This window comes from Eriocheir sinensis, chromosome 14, assembly GCF_024679095.1.
Source record: "Eriocheir sinensis breed Jianghai 21 chromosome 14, ASM2467909v1, whole genome shotgun sequence".
NCBI classification, from domain to species: domain Eukaryota; kingdom Metazoa; phylum Arthropoda; class Malacostraca; order Decapoda; family Varunidae; genus Eriocheir; species Eriocheir sinensis.
In genome coordinates, this window is record NC_066522.1 from 14,339,491 (window position 1) to 14,357,335 (window position 17,845).

General features: G+C 43.7%; 1 protein-coding gene and 1 long non-coding RNA gene across 3 annotated transcripts; one reads left to right on the top strand and one right to left on the bottom strand.

Annotated features, from left to right (window-relative positions):
• Positions 1-229: 229 nt before the first annotated feature.
• LOC126998528 (nucleolar protein 3-like) lies at positions 230-17,025 on the bottom strand. 2 transcript variants are annotated; one of them, XM_050860287.1, is made up of 3 exons: positions 16,726-17,025; positions 12,068-12,109; positions 230-2,367 (listed from the first exon to the last, which is right to left on the bottom strand). In XM_050860287.1, exons 1-3 carry the CDS (start codon positions 16,988-16,990, stop codon positions 2,273-2,275), a joined length of 402 nt encoding a protein of 133 aa, XP_050716244.1. In that variant the 5' UTR covers positions 16,991-17,025; the 3' UTR covers positions 230-2,272. The 2 variants fall into 2 exon arrangements, with proteins under 2 accessions (XP_050716244.1, XP_050716242.1); XM_050860285.1 differs by lacking the exon at positions 12,068-12,109 and adding an exon at positions 15,502-15,663.
• Positions 2,374-6,174, top strand: LOC126998529 (uncharacterized). The gene is made up of 2 exons (XR_007752915.1): positions 2,374-4,529; positions 4,654-6,174. It is a non-coding gene; the product is annotated as an uncharacterized LOC126998529 (long non-coding RNA).
• Positions 17,026-17,845: the final 820 nt, after the last annotated feature.

Consider the following 17,845-nt stretch of genomic DNA (forward strand, 5'->3'; position numbering starts at 1 on the left):
TACTCGTTGCAGCGCTTAGTGGTTTTTTTTTTCTTCCGTGTCGCTGAGCTGTAAAAAAAATATTAAGACAAAAAAATAAGGAAACAGCATATACGAGGTCATTTAGCTTACACATGGTCGTTCCTAAGAACCCCATCCATTAATATATTTAACATTTAATTGAACCTCAGTGGCATTTCTATTAAGTAAACATACACATAAACAGGGCGACATGCAGCAAAAATTGTGGTGATGGTTAATGATGTTTATTTCAGAATAGTACATGAAGGAAAAGGGGGGTGACACTACAACAGGCTTTCGGGTTTTACATCTCACAGAAAAGTGGAAAAATATACAAATACTGGGCAGGGAATGTCGGCCAGTATGGACAGACCAGCTCGGAGTAACTAGAACATCGATATTGTTATTATACTATTATTATTATGAACGTGTTCGCTACCTCAGACGGCCGAAAGGGAGAGCTGAGAAACGTAAGAAACGGATCTCGGTGGATATGTAGTGACAGGCAGATACTCCAGACACAGTTCAATATCTGTCGTGTTTTCCTCTTATGCAGTTTTTAGGTAAGAAAAAAATCCATGGAAATCAGAACACTTAGTTGACTTTATTCTATTTACCTTTATGGTAGTTTTTAGGAAGAATAAAAATCTGATACATGTGAGAATTAAAGGTTAGTGAAGCTGAACAAGTTTTCTCTTTTCTTATGGAAGAATTGAGGCAGGAGAAAAATTCATCAAGAGAAGAGAATAGGGTTTAAATTTGTTTTCCAGTTATGTAGTCTTTAGGGAGGAGGGAAATCTGACAATAGAAGAGAATAAAGGTTCATTTTGTCTTACGTTTTTGTAGTCTTTAGGCAGGTAAGAAGGCTGGTGTAAGGATAGTGAAGGTCCATATTGTTTTCCTCTTATGCCGGAGAGAAGGCTGGTGTAGGAATAGTAAAGGTTCATATTGTTTTCCTCTTATGCCGGAGAGAAGGCTGGTGTAGGAATAGTGAAGGTTCATATTGTTTTCCTCTTATGCCGGAGAGAAGGCTGGTGTAAGGATAGTGAAGGTTCATATTGTTTTCCTCTTATGCCGGAGAGAAGGCTGGTGTAGGAATAGTGAAGGTTCGTGGCGGCGTGTACCGAGTCGTAGCGAACACTGGACATTATATAAAAGTACAAACAAGGAGCCCTGCGGAGGAAGGTTCCCGCTCCTGAGCCTCCGGTGGGACACTCGAAGTCAGGCGTGGACGGACCCCAAGCCTCCCGTCACTCCCTGCGTGCGAATACTTGACCTTTTTTTGTGGGTTTTGTTTTTTATTAAGTACCAATGAAAGCTGGATTCAGTTTGAGTCACCGCCAGGGGAGAGCAGTGGCACCTATAGTTAATGATATAATAAATAATTAATTACCACAGACAGCTTCATGGCGTGCTACTGACGGAGGCGACAGGTTGGCAGCGTATTATAGTTTTACAGTTAACATGGACATCTTACAGTTTACCCAGAAAGCGTTGTGCATATTCGGATTATTAATATTTGACCCAGACAACCAACCGATAGATAGATACAGTGTGCTTTATATTATATCACGAAACGTATGATTATAGAACAGATCACAAAGAAAAGACGCCCATATGAGGCACTACTGGAATGGTGACAATGGCCCACTGATACAACGAAACAAAACCAAGCTGATCTGTGAGTTGTGTTGACCACTCACAACACAAACACACACACCCGGACACACACACACACACACACACACACACACACACACACACACAGAGCTCACACGCACACACTGACACACAGATATACACAGCGAGAAACACTCATCCACACGCAAGGGAAGAAATATATGATGAACAAGCTGGATTGAAATTTTGTAAAGTTGAGAAAAGGAACAGCTCTTTTTCTTTGCATTAATCCGAGAAGCCTCTCTGCGTTACAAAGTGTGCGCAGGTTTGTTCCAACGTCCATATAACAACAAGTCGGGACACCAGGTGACGAGAAGGCGTGTCCCGACCTGCTGTTATGTGGACTTTGGCTTGTTCTTCTGTTTACAAACCGAGCCCCCGGAGGACAGCGGGGCAGGGGAACAGGGAGATCACATGCGGCCACGTCACTCTTGTTCTCTTCGTCGAGACTCAACACTCACTCACTCTCTCTCTTGCTCTCGCTCTCTCTGCTACTTTGTGCTACCAGATGTCACGCGGGGTCGCCTGGCACCTGATGTAATAAGGCCTTTTGATGATATTGAGGAGGGAGTGGTGGATGGCAGGTGTTCGTTCAGTGGGCGAACACCTTGGCGAGCACGGCGGCCAGCACCAATGAGGGAAGAGACACGCTCACGAGGGCAGCTCCGTTCTCGCTGCTTGAGGCCTCTGCAACGGTAAGGAGAAGGTTAGTCCCATCATGTAGTCAGCCGGCACTTCCTAGCTCCTCCTCCTCCTCCTTCTAGTCCTCCATGTTACCTCAAGTGACACCCAGACATAATAAAGTGAGTTCTCGTGTACTCTTATAACCTCTACTTAATTTTGGGCGAGTTACACATGACTCAAACCTTCGACACCTACCTATTTGCGAGTATTCTTCAATGTCAAAAACCCCAGACACTCTAACTGAGGAATGTACAGTAAAAAAACACACACACAAAAAAAAAATCCGATCCTCACGTCTCCATATAGTCTCTACTCTTGCCTCAGGTCAGTTACACCTTTAATCATGTACCTGTTTTAAGCATTCTCCAAGGTCAGATGGTATACTGGGTAGTTCACCCTCGATGATGAATGCACCGCCGGACAGGACACACCCGACCCCCGTGTATCCACATGACAGCTACGCTTGTTCTCGGGTCTGTTACACACCCTCTAATCACCTCTTATCTGCGAGCACTCTCCAAGGACATAAACTCCGCACAGTCAGATCAATGGCCTAAATCCCTCACCTAAATTGATATCAGAACAGCCAAACCGGTCAACTCGTCCTCATGTACTCGTATCACCTATTTTCATGCCCTCAGGTCGCGGACACAGCTGAAAATCATCGACCTATTTGTGAACACCTTCCAAGGCCAGACGCTCCAATTAGTTTTATCACGCCAGGATTTTCACAACACGTTATTGAGTGTTTGATTGATTACGGACCACGAGTCAGGCGAACGGGCAGACAACTTTTATCCGTGCGCCATTTTTTAGCACTCTTCCAAGGTCAAACTTCAGTCAGTTCAATAACATTAAAGACTCCACAACACGCCGCCATTGATTGCTTGATTACCCGGGGAACATAACTCAGGAGGCGAGTCAATAAATGCCAACACACATATCATCATCATCATCATCATTCCTCTCACATAAGTGTTACAACATCGACAAGCAGAAAATCAATTGGCTTGGATAATAATAATAATAACCCGTGATGACTTTTATGCACCACAACACAATGACTAATACGTCTGAAAGATGACATTGCAAACATATTACCTTAAAATATCTTTAAAGTGGTTCAGTTAATCGAAGTCAAGTCAACATTTGTGTCATGCCAATGCAAATTTTGAGAGGGGAAAAAAGGGGGGGGCGGGGGGTCAAGCTACTTATGTTCTGGAGACAAAACTATTACGTCATTCCAAAGGGAGGGAGGGAGGGAGGGAGTCTGCGGAAGGCAACGTTATCAGATTATAGTATGCACAACATTGTATTTTCCGGTTTCTGGCCCATAAATATTGCAAAAAAGAGCATCAATAATTACCGATTTAACAGTAATTATAAATGCATATCGTTATCTTTGTGGGTGCGATAGTTTTTGGTCAGAAATCGGCAAAAACATTACGCCAAGTACGACAATCTGGTAATGTTGGCGGAAGGAGGTCAGGGGATACTCAAATGTCAGTCAGGCGCATACACTACTGCCATAAGGGGAAAAAGAGAAGGCCGTTAGATGCATCATTCACGAGGGGATAATAAATACATAAGGAAATAAAAAAAAACATGCAGCAAACACGTGTCTGTCTCCCTCTCTCTCTCTCTCTCTCTCTCACACACACACACACACACACACACACCTTTAAACTCTCCTCATCATCATAACCATAAAAAAAATCGCATCGCCCGACACGCCACGCACATCACTTCTTCGTAAATCAACAACACGTGCTGAATAATAAACGGAGCGAACGCAAATTGCCTGAAATGGTAAACCCAACATTATCTTTCTCTTTTCAACCCATCACACAAAACGAAAATAAATCACTGAGGAATAAGATAACGGCAATAGAGAGGTATACATAAATCGTCTCATCTCAAATGTATGCATATAGCGGGGTTTTTTTCCTTCTTTTTTTTACGCCCTTGCACTGTCGCCTCTGCTGAAAAAAAAAAAAAAAAAAAAAAAAAAACTGACAGGCTATACGCAAAGCCAAACCCGTCGCTGTAGTTAGACGCTTCCATCCCTCACATCAACTATTTCCAAAGGCCAAAAAAGAGATCAGTCGGGTCCTCATGAGCGTTCTTTTAGGCTCATGGTACAGAAGGGTCAAATTACCACCAAGGTCATAAAACTACACCCCCCAACTACGAAAGCCTAGTCGAATATGTGTGCTTGGGAAGTTGGGAGCGGGATCTCATGAGTGTTCTTTTAGGCTCATGGTACAGAAGGATCAAATTACCACCAAGGTCATAAAACTACCCCCAGAAATGCCCCACAACTACAAAAGCCAAGTCGAATATTTGTGCTTGGGAGGCGAAATGTGTAAGGATATGGCTCTTAGTACGGTGGTAAGAAACAAAAAAAGAATGAATATAACGTTTATGAGTCTATGGCAGGCTGTCTCTACACATAAAAGGTGCTATGGTAATAAAACATCGCTATTGACTGGATCCTGCATCATCCCTTACTATGAAAAAAATACACCTTTCACAGCTCACGTATTCTCAATCTATCATCACCACATTTTCTCCTCTCTTCTTTTCCTCCTCAGAGTAACTGGTTGCCTCCTTCTTCTTTTCCTCCTCCCTCCACACCCTCTCCTCCTCCCTCCACACCCTCTCCACCTCCTTCCACACCCTCTCCTCCTCCCTCCACACCCTCTCCTCCGACTTAACTCCGACACCCTAACTGAGGATTGTACAGTCAAAAAAGGAAAACTCAGATCCTCAAGTCTTCATACTGTCTCTGCTCTTGTGAATCTTGATAATATATAGCAAGATAAGGTAAGTTGGGGGGCATACGCTATGGGTGCGCGTGGCCTCAGTGCTCATCATACATACATGGATACAAATATACTCGTACACACACATACGCGCGAACACACTCCCTCGGTCTTTCCTTCTCCTCTTCCACCCCCACCACTGTCCTCTCCACCACCACCACAGTTCTCAAACTCTACCACCACTGTCCTCAACCACCACCACCACTGACCTCCTTCACCTCCACCACTGTCCTCAACCCCCACCTACACCACCACCACTACCACTGTCCTCCACCACTACCACCACATCTTCCACCCTCACCACCATCACCAGTCTCCTTCACCATCACCACCACCTCGAGGCAACACCCAAAACCCATCACCACCCGGAGGTCCTATAGAATGCAGACAATAAACACCTCAGTTAATCAATCACTTCCCCCCCTCCCCCTCCCCCTCCACCCCCCCCTTCGTGACCTTGCTTGGAAGACGAGTGGGCGTTCGGGTGCGAGGGAAGGAGGGAGGGAGGAGGGGGGGGGTTGAAAGTCTCAGAAAAAGGAATATTGGTTTTCTATCTCTTTTTTTCTCTTTTTCTACGTCTTTTCTATGATTTCCTCTTATTGGCTTCGTTTCCTCTTTCTTTCTCTCTCTCTCTTTCTTTTCTTATCTTCTTTCCTCTCTATCCCTCTTTTTTCCCCTCTTCTCAGCTTCGTTTTCTTTCTTTCTCCTTATCTCCCTTCCTCTCTATTCTCTTTTTCTCCCTCTTCTCGCCTTCGTTTTCTCTTTTTTCTTCTTTTCCTTCCTCTCTATCCCTTTTCCTCCTCTTAGCCTCGTTTTCTTTTCCGTTTCATGTTCCTTCTTTGTCCCTTTTCTTTTCCTGTTTTCATCTCCGTATTCTCTTTTCTTATCTTTCTTCTTTGTCCTTTATCATTTCCTCTCTCTCTCTCTCTCTCTCTCTCTCTCTCTCTCTCTCTCTCTCTCTCTCTCTCTCTCTCTCTCTCTCTCTCTCTCTCAATCTTTTCCTACTTTCAGACTTGTTTTTTCTCTTTCTTAATTTAGTTTCTCTCCATCTTTTCCTCCTTCTGCCATCGTTACCAGTCCCACCATACTGTCTTTATCTCTTATTTATTATGTCCTCGCAATCTTTTCCTTCTCCTCTGTCATTGCCTTCTCTCATCGTTTCCATATTTTCCTCCTTCTACGTCCGCTACCAGACCCACCACCATCTTGTGTTCTCTCTTCTATGTTCTCTTTCGTCTCTATCTATCTCTTCTTTCAGACTAGTTATTTTCCCCCTCTTTCGTCTTCCCTCTTCATAGTCTCATTCTCTCGTTTTTTTTTTTTTAATTTCTCTTCTCTTCCTTCCATTATCTTCAACCCTGTCTGCCTCTGTTCCTTCATTCTGGTTATTCTATGTCTTATTTTCCTTCTCTTTCACCTTTCCTTCTTCATACCGCCTTGTTTTCTCTTTCTTTTATTTTTTCTCTACTCTTCAATCCATCATCTTCAAGTTCCACCACCGTCTTATCTCTCATCTTCCCTTTTCCTCCTAAGACTACGTGACTATTTCCTCTTTCTCTTCTTTTCCTCCTTCCTCCACTCCCTTTCCTCCTACATACTCCGAATCTTAATAAAAACATGGCTGGGTACGAGGAGACATGATTCACTTATCTCTCCTCTTTCCTTTTCCTCCTAAGACTGCGTGACTATTTCCTCTCACTCTTCATTTCCTCCTTCCTCCACTCCCTTTCCTCCTACATACTCCGAATCTTAATAAAAACATGGCTGGCTACGAGGAAATATGATTCACGTGCTGTTCGTCTCCTCTGTGGGTCGGAGGGAGGGACTGTCTGGAGCCTTGGTGAGGTTTACAACACCCAGTCAATCGGGACTTAATAACACCATCACCACCACCACCACCATCACCACCACCAAGGAAGGAGCTGCTTGATTGATTGCCGGCAGCAGCACCACTCACCCAAGTGTACTGGATGTGTCATAGTGTACGGACATATAGTGTAATTTAATGTAAGGTAAGGTTAAGACACAATACAGCAGGGTTGGGGTGAAGTCAACAAAGGTACCTTCATCCTTTTGAGGCTATATATGTATACTGTTATATGTATGTGTATATCTCAATAAATGTATCAAATCAAATCAAATCCCCCCTCCCCTCCTCCCAATGGCCCCTCTCCCCCCTTTAGCCTCAGTCCCTGGTGTCCGCCGAGGGTACAGACAACACAGTCGATAATGAGGATGACGATGACGAAAACAAAGCGAGTCAGTGCGATGTAATGATTCCCGCACGGCCATCTTCTTCACCCCTTACTCCAAGAAGTGATTCACCCCTATTCACTCATCTACTCACCCCCACGCACACTCACCGCCATCTCTCTCTCTCTCTCTCTCTCTCCCTCTCTCTCTCTCTCTCTCTCCCCCCCCCCCCCGCCACATACACGCAATCAAGAGGTGGTTGGTGTATCAAACGAGGCCTTCCTAGAATCTGAGGAGCGCCTAATTACAAAAATACAAAAAAACAACAACAAAACAAAAAAATGAGTGAAGTGCCTCAATTCTATATGCAATTGTGGATTTTTTTTTATTGTTATTATCATTATCATTTTTTGGTTATTACTGTTATCATCCGTGTACTTGTTTTTTACTTATTTTTATTCACTTTTTTTTCTGCCCGATGCTTTTTTTTTTTACTTCCGTCCTCGAGTTGTTATATAAATTGGGGCAAATAGTTAACGTCCTTCTCTCTCTCTCTCTCTCTCTCTCTCTCTCTCTCTCTCTCTCTCTCTCTCTCTCTCTCTCTCTCTCTCTCTCTCTCTCTCTCATCATGGATATTGACGTCTGCGCTACGCAAAAAAATGTTATGTAAAAATTTCTATAATAATTACACCCCACCTTCTTCCCTTCGTGTGTGTGTGTGTGTGTGTGTGTGTGTGTGTGTGTGTGTGTGTGTGTGTGTGTGTGTTCTGATGTAGCTACTGGGAAAAATTCACTTGCCAGTCATTGATTTATTATATATATCTGCTAAGGGAGAACCTCAAGCGTGTGCGTGTGTGTGTGTGTGTGTGTGTGTGTGTGTAAGGAGTTATGTACAAGCGACGGGGGAGGGGTGTGGTGGCGGCGAAGAATGATTTATATATTTCCGAAGTTCCGAGTACGAGAGAACTTTGATATCGGAGGCACGCGAGAGAGAGAGAGAGAGAGAGAGAGAGAGAGAGAGAGAGAGAGAGAGAGAGAGAGAGAGAGAGAGAGAGAGAGAGAGAGAGAGAGAGAGAGAGAGAGAGAGAGAGAGAGAGAGAGAGAGAGAGAGAGAGAGCATAAGGATTAGCTATATATATGATGCACTCAGTCTGCATTGTCGAAATTAGATAGCGTGGTCTTCCAGGAACCAAATGACCTAACACTGTCGACCTTAATTTTCAGAACTTGCCTTCCCATCATCACCAGTTTCAAGTATCGTCATTCATCGCAGTGTCTGGCTGGCGTGGTGAAGAGACAAAGGTCCATCTTATTAAACGTATCGGGCTCCCTTCGCGACCATTTCCAAGGCCACAGAGAAGATTAACTGGATTTTCATGAGTGATTTTCTCGTTCAAGGTGCAGGAGTCGTGTAAAATTATCAGTAAAATCACAAAACAGTCCATGAAAATCCCACCACCTTCTATGATAAGCTTTTAAAAAGTAATATCAGGAGGGTATAAGGACACCTCTCCTCCCGAAATTGACCCCTCTGTCGGCCACCTCTTTGGATTCTTTTTAGGAGCAGCGAGTAGCGGACTTTTTTTTTATTATTGTTTCATTTTTTGTGTGCCCTTGAGCTATCGCCTTTGTTGTAAAAATAATAAAAATAAAGGGCCGATACGTTTAAGAAGACTACGGACCAGACAGCATCGCGTGAAATCGTACATCCATTATGAATTCCGAATGAAATATGACGGTGCGGCGCAGGATAGCAACAACAACAACAAGAAAAAGTAGTTACAATCGAGGTCATGTGATAGAAAGTTAAATCATGTGTGCCCGAGACAGATATCTTACTGGCTTTGCGCGTTATCGCGTTGCATTACCGGGAAAATGTCAAGGCTCTCGTGACGGCCAGACCTGCTGATAGATGGCGCCGGGCACGCTGCGCTTGTTTCGCTCCAGACTTGTGGCTTGCGATTCCTGCTTGTGGGGTTCAGTAGTATCTTTCCCCTTGCTCAGTTTCACTTCAGAGGTGGTTTACGATTCTTGCTTGTAGGGTTCAATATTATCTATCCCCTTGCTTAGTTTCACTTCAGAGCGGTGGATTACGATTCGTGCTTGTAGAGGTCAGTAAATACCTTCTTTCCCCTTGCTCAGTTTCGCTCCAGAATTGTAGCTTGTGATTTCTGCTTGTAGGGTTCAGTATCATCTTACCCCTTGCTCAGTTTCGCTCCAGACTTGTGGCTCATGATTTCTGCTTGTAGGGTCCAGTATTTTCTTTCCTCTTACTCTTACTTACTATATCCGACTACTTGATATTTATCGTTATTATTATTCTTTTATTTATCGACCTCCATTTCGTGAATTTCAATATCGCTGATCTCTATTTATTCAGAGTTTAGTGTTGGTCTTAATCGGCAATAAACTTGGCGATATTATTCCTATCTGACAACGCTATTTATCGTTCCAATATCCGACCACTGTAATATATCTGAACCTTTTCCACTTATTTTCACTGTTTATTAACGGCCTGGATAAACTTAAATTTGGTGATTGTTACTCAGATTCACAATTTGGATCTCAAAAATTATTATACATTGTCATCGATATCATTGAAAAAAAAAAAAAAAAAAAAAAGGAAACTCAATTGTGCCACCAAACGAGTACATACTCTTCTCCCAAACCCACACAAGGTAATCACTGTGTACCTGTAGATGTATACACCTGTTCACCCAGACGCTGATAAAAGGTGTGAAAGTATAACATGCGTTTAGAACGACTGACAAAAAAAGTGCAAAAATGGAACATCAAACAACGAAAAACGTTGCTAAAAAATCGTTGATGAATCAGAAAAAAAAAAACATTTAAAACATCAGTGGATAAGATGAAATAAAACGAGTGCTATACAGGTGTACTTAGACGTATGTTTAAACAGATATTTAGATAGATAGACAGATAGATAGATGTTTAGGTATGTGGAGAGAGAGAGAGAGAGAGAGAGAGAGAGAGAGAGAGAGAGAGAGAGAGAGAGAGAGAGAGAGAGAGAGAGAGAGAGAGAGAGAGTACTACACTGACAGACAGACAGACAGACGGGTGGTGCAGCACGTGGAGTGAGTGTGAAGGTGCAGGACATAATAATAATAATAATCAGTGCGCCATATATGAAGGTCGGCCGAAGCACACTTTGGGAGCGGGGAATCACCAAGTCCTTCGTTTTTTAAGTCAATGAATCGAGCAAGTCTATTTATACCCGTACGGCCTCTCTTTGAAGCATACGGGTGACGCACGAATGAACAGTTAATGAGGGACTTTCTGACTACTTTTTTTTAGTAATTATCTTAAGTTAGTTATTAGATTTCAGAAAGTTTATATAAATGTCAGTGAATCAAGAAAGTCTACTTGAATCCGTACAGCCTCTCTCTGAAGTACACGGGTGACGCACCAATGAACAGATAATGAGGGACTTTCTGACTATATTATTATCTTTAGTAGTTTTTAGATTTCAGAAAGTTTTTATAAATGTCAGTGAATCAAGGAAGGACTATTTGAATCCGTAGGGCCTCTCTCTGAAGCATACAGGTGACGCACGAATGAACAGATAATGAGGGACTTTCTGACTACATTATTATTTTTAGTAGTTATTAGATTTCAGAAAGTTTATATAAATGTCAGTGAATCAAGAAAGTCCACTTGAATCCGTACAGCCTCTCTCTGAAGTACACGGGTGACGCGGGAATATAAAGAGAGATAACGAGGGATTTTTTTTGGCTAGTTTCTTGTCATGTAATACAGTAGATTTCAGGAAATTTATATAAACGTCAGTGAATCGAGGAAGTGTTTTTTTTTTTTTTTTTTTATTCGTACAGCCTCTCCCTGAAGCATACTCGCGATTAGGGAATTAAGAAAGATTACGAGGGACTTTTTGACTAGTCCCTTGTTATTTGATTTAGAAGATTTCAGGAAATTTATATAAAGGTCAACGAATCCAGTAACTCTATTCGCAACGCGTCTCTCTCAATCATACTCGTGATTAGGGAATTAAGAAAGATTACGAGGGACTTTCTAACTGGTTTCTCGTTATCAGATAATTTATATATACGAAAAATACGAATCTAAATCATCATACGAACGCTGGTTTAAGATATCGGAAGGAGTTTTAAGTCGCGGATAAAAATGATCGAACACTTTCTTCAGGGCATTATAATAAGCAGTTTTAATGAGCCCCGACCTTTGACCAAAACAAAAGTCGTTAGGAAAAACTTGACAATTATGAAGTTTTTTTTCCTCGTGACATTTGAATTTCACATAATTGCCAATAAAATCGTACATCTACATATATATTTACTCTTTGTCCCTCAGTTCGACGTTAAAAGAGCGTAAATAATGCATAGGTCAAGGTTTACTTAGAATTTAGATCTTGGCACGGGTGAAAGATAAATGACCTGTGACGCAAGCAAGATTTCACGTTCTCGCTTTCTCTATCGATTTTTGTATTATTCTCCCTCTATATTGGTGTCCCAGGGCGTTAAAGATCCATACGTAGAAGAGAAAGGTTCTATAACGTTAGCAAGAGTTTACGTCCTCTATTTAATGATTTACGTAGTTTTATTTAAGGTTCTTTTCTTATTTTCTCCCCAGAGTGTCACAATTGTGTGCTGCGGCCGAGTACGAGGAACATCCACCGAGCCACCAAGCCTTACCGGAGCCTTTAGAGTTGGCTGATCCTTTCTTGTTTGAGGTGCCTGTGAAATGGAAACACGACTTATATAAATAGAAAAGGTTAAGATGCCACGACATTCATGAGGAAACTGGTGAGTGAGTCCTGCCCCTGCTCGTTCTGGCGCCCTCCGACCATGCCCACGCCCTCAGATAGATATAGATGGATAAATAGATAGATAGATAGAGACATAGTTATTGCAGGTCGTGTCACTGTGAGCTTTGAATACACAATACCCAAACATCGACAAACGCTCTGCCGTGTAAATTGGAAAGAGGACAAAGGCGAATCGTATGCATGAGCACGATCGTATATTAGAGCAGAGTGGCAGCGGAGAGAGGAGTGCTGTACCGTAGGAATCGGGTTCAAGGAGAGTGGAAAGTAGTCCTGAAGAGTAGGCCTATGCTGTATGCCTCACACCATCTACTCTCCCTATCAATATTCTATTTTCTAAGCTTTTCGTGAGTTTGTCTATCGTACTGGCATTCACTACATGACTGACACACCAAATATACGTATTCATCCATCACTCTGCCTTTAATACGTCGAAATTTATCTAACTTACTTTAAACCCATTGATACGATACCTAACCTTGCTCTTTCACCACATCAACTTCATCAACATCCCTCTTGCTAAATCCTTTCATCCATTTATAAACTCCATCAGGTTGCCACTCACTATTCGCCTCACCAGAAACTATAAAAGGAAAGAGAGTAAAGTTTGCCTCACCAGGGATAAAGGGAACCGAGGAAGTCATATTTCTAGCCTCCAAACCGCGCACCGCAAATGACCCTGTAATGGTGAGTCAATGGCCAGGCAGGAGAGTTCAATGTCCAGGGAAATTCTAAAACAGTTACCTCTACCTGCTGAGTAATGCTGTCCTAAACCACACCAATGTAGGCCCGCCCGCGCCCCCTACCACTCCGCCCTTTCCTCTCAAACACAGTAACTTCCCCCTCCTATAACCTCCCCTCTCCCCTCCCTTCCTCCATCGATGTTCAATATGGGAGAGAAGGGGGCGCGGGTGATGGCCGAAAACAGGGAGAATAAAAGAGAAAAAAGAGTAAAAATAAAAATTGATCGGGATATAGTTCCATTTTCCCATATTGAAGACATACACGGGAGGGAACGGTGATCATGAAACACACACACACACACACACACACACACGCACACACACACACACACACACACACACACACACACAGGGTTCGAGGGAGGGGGAAAGAGATCCTGTGTGTATACTTGGCTATTGACGAAGGGAGGGAGGGAGAGAGAGCCGAGGGAGGAAGGGAGTTGGAGGGATTCAAACTCAGCGGAGGAGGGAAGGAAAAAGGGATGAAGGAAAGGGGAAAAAGTGAGTGAAGAATGAAGGGGAGGGAGGGAGGTAAGAGTAATGAAGGCAGGGCAGGTTGAAAGGATGAAAGGAAGGAAAAACGGGAAGGAAGAAATTAAATGAAGGAAGGAAGGAAGGCAGGAAGGGAGCAAATGTAAAAGAGAATAAAGAAATGAAGGTAAATAAGACGAATGAAAGAAGGCAGGGAGAAAGGAGGGAAAGAAGATAAAAAAGAAGGAAGAAAAGCAGTGAGGAAAGAATGCATGAAGAAAAGAATGATAAAAGGAAGACAGGGACGAATTTAGGTTAAAGGGAAAAAAAAAGTAAATTGTAAAGGCGAAAGAGAGAGAAGAAAAACAAGAATAATGAACGGCAGACAGGAGAAAGGAGGAAGGAGGGTGGGTATGAGAAAAGAGGAGGAGGAGGAGGAGGAGGAAGAAGACCAGGATATTCGATGGAGGATGGGTGGGAGGGAAGGCTGGCGGCATCAACAACGACGGACAAGGAAGGGGAGAGGAAGGGAGGAAGGGTAGAAGGGAAGGAGGGTCAGAAGAGGAGTGGTGTGGGCTGAAAAAAGAAAAAGCTTACTACATCACAGACAGAGGGAGGGCGGAGGAGCAGGAGAAGGGGGCGAGGGAGGGACTCAAGCCACAGTGTAAACATTAACAGCATTCCTGGTTCGCCTCTACTGCACTGCAAACCGCCACACAACAGGGGGAGACTTCTGTATACTTGGTAGCAGCAATAGCCACTGATGTATGGATGTATATACTAAGACGTGGTGTGGCCTGCATAGACTAGGAAGCGCGTATACCAATAGGGGTTAATGGTATTCCAAGGCTAGAAAGTAATGCAGAATATAATCTAGTAAGTTAAGTCATACAACATCGCCAAGTCTACTCTTCGTTAAGGTTATAAACACAACAGCAAAAAATAATCTACTGTAGTATTGTAAGTTACGATTCAAGAGGGAGGGGAGGGAAAGAAATGGGAGGGGAACGGTGATGGGAGGCGAGGGAAAATTAAGGAGGGAGGGGGAAGGAGAGGGAGATGAAAAAAAGGGACCGGGAAAAAGGTGAAGGGATGATAGGGGATGAAGGGGGGAAGGAGGCAAGGAAAACTGGGGAATAAGGAGAAAAAAAGGGATTGAGCAAGAATGAAAATGAGAGAGAGAGAGAGAGAGAGAGAGAGAGAGAGAGTAGTAATCAACCAACACGCGCACACACACACTACAGGGATTCACAAGCCTCAATCAGGTTAATGCCGCGTCACTGCCGGGCGAGACACTCCGGAGGCGCCGCGCCCTACGCAACAAGGGCGGCGTGGCGTGAACTGCTGACACAATGATGCACGGCGCTGCTCCCTAAGCCGTGAACACAGGAAAGCAGGAATTAGGTCTAATCTCAAGAGTGCACTGAATTTAATTGTTTTCTCTTTCCGCTAAAACGCCTCGCGAAATGAAAATATAAATACAAAAAGGTACGATTAAAAAAGATTAAACCAAGAAACAAAAATCTTACCGAATATCAGGTATATATTGTGAAGCTTAATTTTGGTATTGAAAAAAGAATACATTAACAGATACATTGTGAGAATTAGCATTTTCCTATTGTACTTATTATTTTACTTGACTGTGTTCACTTTATCAAACCTAAATACTGGCCAGGTCGTGTAGTCTATCTGTAAGTTACTTTTTTCTTCTTTGCAGCAAAACAGAAAGCTATCCTCTTTTGTTCCAAGGGTCGCTGAGAGCCATCCAAACAACCCTGCTTTAAATCACCGTAACGAGCGTCAAGAGGTCACAGCTGACAAGACATTAAAGAAAACGGGGTGCCACATGCCTCAGAGTTTCGTTTCCTTTTCAAAATGTTACTGTAAACGTGGCTGAACTGAACTGAAACCAAAACTAAACTAAACTGAACGGGAAGTAAAAGTAATGATAACAGAAGCGTAGGAGCGCGGCCCTCCGGAGTAGTCTCGCCCAAGAATATAATAAATGGGTAGTCTGCTGCGTGCGGGGCGGCGCGTCAATCCACATCAGCCAGAGTCCAGCCATGCACAGAGACTCCAGACCACTCACCAGCGTCAGCCACCTCCTCATTCTCCACATAATCCTCCTCCTCCTCCTCATCCTCATCCTCCTCATCATCATTCCCCTCCTCCTCATCATTCATCACCTTCCCCTCCATCTCGGCCTCATCCGCATCATCATCATCATCCTCGTCATCGTCAATAGGGGCAGCTGAAAAGACTCCTAAGGTTGGTGCATTATGGAAGGACGGAAGAGGGGAGTGAGGTGAGGTGTCCTGGGGTCGGTCATAATATTCCCCTCTGGACATTTTCCCCAAGACAGATTCCCCTTTGGACGTGTTTCCCCCGGGGTATTATATTAACATTAGGTTACGATAAACAGTAACTTTTTCATGAATTTAGTAAGGTTATGTTGCTAATTTAGTGGGGCTAGGGTGGGTGTTAATTTTGAGGGCTAGTGTGTCAATTAGGGGGGCTAGGTTGCCAATTTTGGGGGGCTAGGTTGCTAATTTAGTGGTGATCGGTTGCTAAGTTGATGGGGCTAGGTTGCTAATTTAGTGGTGATCGGTTGCTAATTTAATGGGGCTAGGTTGCTAATTTAATGACGCTAGGTTAGAATTTCCTTTGTTACATCATTTGGTCGGGAGTGGTTAGTTTGAAAATTGGTGATGAATATCTAAGGAGGGGGATATGTTTGCGATAGGGAGGATGTGCAGTAGGGGTTGATGTCCAGGGCGGAGGGGGGGGGGGGGATAAGTCAGGCGGGAAAATGTCCTACACGCGAGGCTTCTTTGCGCATCGTTGCGCCCTTCTGCAGACCTCCAGACAGGCAGCAGAAGCGCAAATGGTGATGAAAAATGAGCACCTTCACCTAGAGGGGATGATGGCTCTTCACTTCCAACACATTATGGTGGGAAGCATACACTCGTTGAGCAAGACGAATGATGGTGAGTTTGTTCTTGAGGTGGTAATGATGAGTTAAGGAAAAGTAGTAGTAGTAGTAGTAGTAGTAGTAGTAGTAGTAGATGCAGTAGTGATTTGCCATTGTAATAATAATAATCGTAATAATAATAATAATAATAATAATAATAATAATAATAATAATAATAATAATAATAATAATATAGTAATAAATGTAAGAGAGAGAGAGAGAGAGAGAGAGAGAGAGAAAAGTAAAGAAACAGACTGAAGCAACACTAGAGAAACTGAGAGACAGACAAACAATAAAAAAATAAAGAAATAGACAGAAGAAACACTACACCAGCAGCATTACCTGACTTGGCCTTCGTTTCGTCACTTTCGGGTTCGGGTTCACTCTCGGGTTCGGCCTCGGGCTCTGCCTCGGCTTTGGGATCGGTATCAGAGGAGGGTTCGGGGGAAGGTTCCGCGGTGGTGGAGGCGTCGGGCTTCTTGGGGGTGGCGGGGGTAACGGGGCCCGTGGGGGCAGCGCTTGCACCCGCGCCCTGTTCCTGCCCAGCCACGAAGCCGCACAGGAGAGCCACGCCGAGCAGGGCCAACACGCAGGGACGAGTCATCATCTGCAGAGAGGGAGAGAGAAGAGGGTGTTAGTTAAGCTGATGGGGTTTAAAGTGCTTGAGTTGTGCTGTGTTCCGTTTTGTGGTGTGGTGTTGTGTTCGGTGTGTGTGTGTGTGTGTGTGTGTGCTGTTCCACGAAAGGTTTTATTTATGTGTTTGTTTGTTTGTCTGGGTGGGTGTCCTGCATACTATATACTAATACATTTTTAGCTTCAATTGTTTATTTTATTTTAAAGATGATGTTGAGATGATTGCAGGTGATGAATGTAATGAATGTGGTGGAGGAATGCCTTAGAGTTGAAAATGAGAATGGATAACTCGATGACACACTTCCACCACCACCATCACCATCACCACCAACAACAGCAATAACAACATCAAAGGAACAACAAAACACATCATAAAAGCAGGACAATCTAATTATGAACAACTTTTAACTTGTCATTTTCTTTGTATCCAAATTCATAAGAGTAGCACCATGAGAGAGAGAATGAGAGAGAGGGGGTGGAGGGCAGACAAGCAGGCCAGGCGTGAGGCAGCCACCACTCACTAACTGGTAATTACTCGAGAAATTGCCTTGACTCACCACCTGACACCCAAACACCCACCCAGACACCCACACCCGCGGAGAGACGACCCCCTACACCCCCCCTAGCCTGGACACCCCACCCCCCATGAAAACACCCACCTGAATGCCCTACTACTTGCTCAGCTCCCCCTCTCATAGATTCTAGTTCACTTTCGATGCTCCGGTGCAAGTCGTCGCGTGGGTGTTTTAATGTGACCTCCGTACGCCAGGGCAGCAGATTTAGGGGTCAATTGGTGTCAGACCCCTCATTATAGTACCGATGACGGGGT